Raw genomic sequence first — 6639 nt, 5'->3', positions numbered from 1 at the left:
AGCGATAGCACGCTCTCTAGCGATAGCACCCTCTCTAGCGACAGCACGCTCTCTAGCGACAGTACGCTAAGCAGTGACAGCACCCTCTCTAGCGACAGCACCCTTTCAAGCGATAGCACCCTCTCTAGCGATAGCACGATCTCGAGCGACAGCACCCTTTCAAGCGATAGCACGATCTCTAGCGACAGTACGCTCTCTAGCGACAGTACGCTAAGCAGTGACAGCACCCTCTCTAGCGACAGCACCCTTTCAAGCGATAGCACGCTCTCTAGCGACAGCTCCCTTTCAAGCGATAGCACCCTCTCTAGCGATAGCACCCTTTCAAGCGATAGCACCCTTTCAAGCGATAGCACCCTCTCTAGCGATAGCACCCTTTCAAGCGATAGCACCCTTTCAAGCGACAGTACGCTAAGCAGTGACAGCACCCTTTCTAGCGATAGCGATACCACTGGCAATACAGCCTCGACCGACAGCACAGGCACCACAGATGAAATCACAGTCACTGAAACAATTGCACAAGTTGCAGTCCGACAATCAGCAGACACAGCTGTGGCAGCAGTCACAACTACTGCGTCAACAGCAGCCTTATTGGCAAGCTCAGCTGCACAAGCGACAGGTGCAGTATCAGGGAACTCCTCACTAACAGAAGAAGCTGCAGAAAGTGCTGCTTCTGCTGCCAACGATACCGCCGCTGCTGCATCTTCATTTTCACGAGGCACTATAAATGCAACAGCAGCTGCAGCAGCAGCAGCCAATGCAGCAGAAGCATCTGAAACTGCTGCGGCAAGAGCACGAGAAGCTGCAGATGAAGCGAGCGGAGACTTGGCCCCGCTTGCAGCACAACTCTCAGAAGCTGCACAAGATGCAGCAACCATAGCGAGAACCTCCGCAACTAATGCTGCCTTAGCAGCAGATGTTATGGGTTCTGAACTCACCGCAGAACAGGCAGAAGCTATCATCCAAAATGCAAGCATTGCAAATGAAGAGGCTAGAATGGCAGCACAAGAACTCCAAGAGTTACTTGATTCGGAAGACCTGCCACCAGATGTCGAGGCCAGCATAAGAGAAACTATTGAGGCGGCCGAAGCCTCAGCTGCCATGGCAGAACAAACAGCAGTTCAGGCTCAAGCTGCACTCGAAACAGCACAACAAGCCGCGGCACCAACTGGAGGTGATACCGAAGCTGCTTTAGCTGGTCAATTAGCTGTCCTACAAATACAAAATGCAGCACAAAGCGCAACTGATGCGGCAGAAGCTGCCAGCGCACCCTCAGCAGCTGTCCAAGCCTCAAGACAAGCCGCGGTGGCGGGAACAGCGGCGTCCCTTGCAGCCTCAGCAGCGACAGTTACCGCAGCAGAAACTGGAGCCGATCTAGACGATGTCATCAACACCGCCTTGGCCAGAGCAGCAGAAGCAAATAGTGCGGCTTCAGCAGCTGTAAATGGAGATGCAGAGCAGCAGCAGGAGGCTAGAGATGCCGCAGCAAGAGCAGCAGACGCCACAGAAGCGTTGGCCGACGCAGTAGAAGCCGCTTTGTCATCCGGAAGGGTTGCTGCGGATGCGGCACAGGTGGTGCGAGACGCGGCAACAGTGGCCAGACAAGTGGTGAATGCAGGACCAGATGAATTTTCCAACGCCACGGCACAACTTGTGACGAATTCCAGAAATGCCGCAGACCTATTTGGAAGTCAGATGCTATCCATGCTCACGCCTGAAACATCTGAAGCAGTTCAGGCAGCAGAACAGGTCGCCTTGCTGTCAGAAGCTACAGGAATCATCGCAGGAAGCGCAAACAATCCTGAGAGCGCAGGAGCCCTGGCAAGATCTGCAACCACGCTGACACAAACAGCGATGGACGTGGTGGAAAACCTCCCGGAAGGAACGGCACTTGGCTTGGCACAAGAGTCATTGGTGGTCAGCTTGACAGCCTCAGCCGCGGCTATAACTGCAACAAGCTCGGTAGCGGCAGCGGTAGCCGGGTCCGGAGCACAATCGGCAGCCCAAGCCACGTTAACCGCCGCAGAGGAAGCAGCGAGCGCCGCCACCTCCCTGAGCAACGGTCAAGTCAGCCTGATCTCGGTTGTGAATGCCGGAGTCACTGCGTCCCAGGAGGCCAATAACGCAGCCGCAGCAGCCTTGTCGGCATCGCAAAATGGATCGTCCCTGGAGATGCAGGCGGCAAACGTGTCCATTGAGGCGGCTGGAATAGCATCCAGGGCAACGGCAGCTGCGCAAAGTGTAGCGTCTGACGCTGCAACCACGCAAACCATCATGGATGCCCGCCAAGTGGCCCAAGAGATCGACAACGACTGGAGAGCCTTGGTGATGAGGCTGCAAGACATGGTGACCGGTTCTTCGGAGCAAAGCTGCGGGGGGCTCGTGGACCAGTTGGCGATCCTGACGGCGGCGTCGACAGGGCAGCTCAGCACTGACTTTACCAGACAGGTGGCAGATTTGGCTGTGACGACAGCCACGGCGAACCAACGCCTCAACACCGAGACGGACAGGATGCAAGCCCTCGCGTCTGCGGCGGCCTCGTCCGCCAATGTGGCAACGAGAGCAGCGGTCACGTCATTGACCACGGCTACGCAGACGAGCGGCGCTACTGTCCAGATGCTCTCGCTTACTGCCATGCTCGCCGCTGCCGTGCTCCCGCTGATATTGTGAAACGTGTTTTAAATGAAGGACTTGTGAATTTCGTGAAGAACGCCGTGTATTTATGCCTGTGATATAATGTATGTTTGATATATGCACCTCATGCTTTATTTAGTCATGCTGGCTAAAAATCAATGTCCTCCTCCGTTGGGACATTGTCATCATGAAGGCCAGTAAAAACAAAAGCAACAATGAACATGAATTGCGCTTCAACTTCTGCTGTGACACACTATGAAACTGTTTTGCCATTGTGTCCAAGACGAAAATTGGACGAGATAAGTGATAAGGTTGGACTCTTTGCCTCACGCGACCGTGAAGCCACGCGAAGCCTCTGAAATGATTATGTGCGTTGACAAATACGCCACTTGAAACTTGAATGAGCGTGGCAAGGCGGGATAGCCGCTCGGTCGGTTTCACACGTCTGCATTTTTAGTGAGACTGTTGCGGTGTTGTTCCTGTTTTTTTGACCCAACACAATAAAAAACACTGGACTGATTGCTTCCTTTCTGCCTCTCCATCCGCACAACGGTAGCTCTCGCTCTACTGGGGCTTGCTAACCTTTAGAAAGCCGGAGATATTTCTTGAGAACTGGACCTACCAGTCTGACACACGCTAAAAATGAAAAATTGCTCAAATTACCTTGAACAATTCTGAATGCTCATCAGGCCTGATCTATTGATGACGTCGATATCAAACACCACAGGGCACTACAATTACGTGCTGGACATTGCATCCCTCCATGGTGACGGTTGTCTTCCAGAACTGATAAACACTTGAATGTCTGAGGTGTATAGACTGTGTTTCTTGCATCATTCTTGTCGTCCTGAGCGTCGGCTCACGCTTGGTGGACCGACGGTGGGGCTGTCCTCGCATGGAAGCATCGAGTTTCTAGCCAGTGACTCAGTGCCTTAATGATGTTTCAGGTAATCAGACTTTGTTTCCTTCTGGGCTGGTTTAGTTGAACCATAGCCTTTGACCATTTTGATTCTCTTTCGGTCGTCGTAAAAGGACAATTCTTAAAAGTCCAAAGCAAAAACAAAATAGGATCCAACCGCATAAGACATGCCATTTTTGATTTCTGTCTTTTCCAAAGTCACAAAAGCCACACACCGAGCAACCCTAAGAAGAGTTGTATTGCTCCATATAAACTTCCATTTTTCAAATTGAACTTTTGTAAAATTGAAACCTGCGGTTGAAACGGTTGCAGAGAGCAAACCCGCCGTCGCCACGGTAAATGATGAAATATCTGTCCCTTGCGCCATTTTTGGACTGGAGGAAAAACTTCTCTTCTATGACTACAACATCTATCTTGAGTCTAACTTTGAAGCAGGCTTGGTCGCTCATGAACAATTGAACTTCGACACCTCGCCCTTTTAGGTTTCATTCAGCAACATTTCTCAGCCCATTGCGGGCGGAGTACTCAATTACAACTGGTTGACTTTGGCATGTTTCTTGAGCATAATTTAAAAACTGGCAAGGAAGGAACGACATCAAACGGGTATATCCGAGATCCGATTGAAGGCAAAATGAGAGAGAAATTGAAGACAAGACAGCTTGAACAATGGGAGACAGATGCTGATTGATTTATTGTGATCGTCAACTCAGACCACTGATGGACTTGTTCCGCAATCCTATTCCACGAGGGCCGGTGTCCCGCAGGTTTTCCATCTAACCCTGCTGCAACACACCTGATTCAAATGATCAAATAATCAGCAAGGTCTGAAGAAGCTAGATAACGATCGTGCAGGTGTGTTGCACAATCAAGTGATGGAAAACCTGCAGGACACCGACCCTCGAGGTACAGGACTGAAGACCCCTGTTCTTCACACGCGGGGGCGAGGCCTGCACATTTGCCATCATTGTCTCTTGACTGCGTGACAAGTCTTTCCAGTCTGGAACTCAGTTTTTTTCTCACATTCAAAAAGAAAATTTAGTGATCTGACTGTTGCGGACACCAGGTGGTGCTTACAACTTGTCATTTGGTGCTGCTGGATTATTTCTCCTAGCCTCATCGAAAGCGCGATGACGCACAACATTGTAGGGCGTGTCATACAAACATACCGGAGCAGCTGATTAAGCCTGCGTGGCCTTGTCCCACCCCAACCCAAAGTCGTCAATTTGAACATTTAATTACAGACTGCGCAGCGCTCTCGCCTTCGTTGACGTCTGCTCGTATGTGACAAATGACGGATGTATGGCGTATGCTTGATACCTTCAAGAGAATACAAAGTTTCGCTTCAACAAACTGCTTTTGGACATTCTGTGTAAGGCCCGTTAGCTTGCGCTAAGCTAAGGTGCAGTATCCGGGAACTCCTCACAAACAGAAGCAGCTGTAGCAGCTTGCGCTAACGGGCCTTACATCGTGCATGTAGCCTAGAGTCATCCACCAAAAAAAATTGGAACTTTACGTAAAAGCCATTCGAATGGCTGGCGAATTGGCGGTTTAGTCCAGGCAAGCGGCTTATGGCTCTTTCACCCATTTGCGTGTGCCACAACTTCCAAGCAAAGTCTGCCAGACCACAAATCCACAACAGCAGCTTTCAGACCAAACCGTGGTAGTTGCGACACCAAGTCAAGTCAATTGAGTCATGTCAATCTTTTTCGGCAACACGACCGGTTCAGTTGGTGCGCTCAGATTCTGAGTTTGAGCATCAGGTGATCCCGGTATCTGCGGTCAGCCAAAAACATTCCATGCATCTTTGCCACTTGGCCACTTGGGCTATGCAATTTCAACAAAACCCAAATTCTTCATGTGAGTGGGGAAAGCTGACGACTATGAAATCCTTTGACTGTGTGAACTTTGACGTGGGACAGAACGTCAACAACCAAGAAGCGCCGTGATTGAGGAACAAGTAAACAAAAATGGATAATAAGGATAATGACACCAGCCATTAGCTACATCTGAGACGTCACCCTTAGCTTGCGCAGTCTACGTTAAGCGTTAAGGCTATCTCCGGGATTTTTTTCCCACGGCACCATTGTCCCCTTACAAAAGCATTCTGCACAATATTTTGACGCAAACGTGAGCTCATGTGAGCAAAAACCGTGATCAAAGTGTGCCAGTTGCTTCTTCACCGACACAGACTGGAACGGATAAGAGCCTAAATGTGCACGAGAAATCCGGTGGCGACTGGTTGTAGTTTTCAGACATTTGGCTACGCTAAAGTTTTGCTAAGTGTAAAGAAGCAGCCAGGAAGCCGGGAGACGATGGCCAGGCGTGGATGTTTTCCCTCTCACGGCTAACAGTATCCGCTGCGTTGGATCTTATGGTGCAGACGTGCGAATCCGTCCAGTACATTCGCGTTCGCCACCGCTTGCTGCCGGCAGCAGGATGGTCGTCAATTTCGGATGACCACGGATCTCATCGTCATGCTCTGGAGGAGGCTTATTTGAACGTCCCGTGGCGTGTCTGGAGCGTTGAATTCAGATAGTGAGCATCTCGACCACACCCAACAAACAAACAAACAAAACCTTTTGAAAAGCCTCCCGGAACATTGTCAGAAATTGCACGTGAGGTCTTCATTTCCTCGTTCTCTGGGCCCAAGTAGAGATGTCCACATACATTTTGGGGCCGCTGGGTTTCGCTATTTTGACATTCTTAGTGACATATTGGACACATTGTCATGACAACAACAAACCATCCCGGCCAGATGATCCGTTTGAATGAAGGAGTCTTTGCGGAAGCCTGTTGGGTATTTTTTTTAGCCCAGGTCTATCCAACACATCACACATCTGGATGCAAAAAACTTCTTTTGCATCCATTTGAGAAGCGCTCATCGCCAGTCAATGGTATCAGATGTAACTTGTTCACTTTGGAACTCATTTTGCATTGACGTTAGTCACTTAATAGCCCAATTACAAAGAGTAAAAACAATGTTGCTTGACAAGATTCATGTCTTGATTACGCACGAAGCATTAACCAACAATTGCTTTTCTTTACGAGACGAAGGAGTGGTGGTTGAATAATTAAGGCCTCGCCTCAAC

The 6639-nt window shown here is 49.9% G+C and overlaps 1 protein-coding gene across 1 annotated transcript; it reads left to right on the top strand.

Annotated features, from left to right (window-relative positions):
- On the top strand, positions 1-3150 carry LOC148321850 (uncharacterized; the record flags this gene model as incomplete). Its single annotated transcript, XM_088318309.1, has 1 exon — positions 1-3150. A coding segment is annotated over one exon (2667 nt), but the record flags the coding sequence as incomplete, so codon positions are not given.
- Positions 3151-6639: the final 3489 nt, after the last annotated feature.

Source organism: Idiotropiscis lumnitzeri, chromosome 16 (assembly GCF_059441095.1).
Source record: "Idiotropiscis lumnitzeri isolate Australia: NSW breed Sydney's pygmy pipehorse chromosome 16, RoL_Ilum_1.0, whole genome shotgun sequence".
NCBI lineage: Eukaryota > Metazoa > Chordata > Actinopteri > Syngnathiformes > Syngnathidae > Idiotropiscis > Idiotropiscis lumnitzeri.
This window is presented reverse-complemented; position numbering and strand designations above follow the sequence as displayed.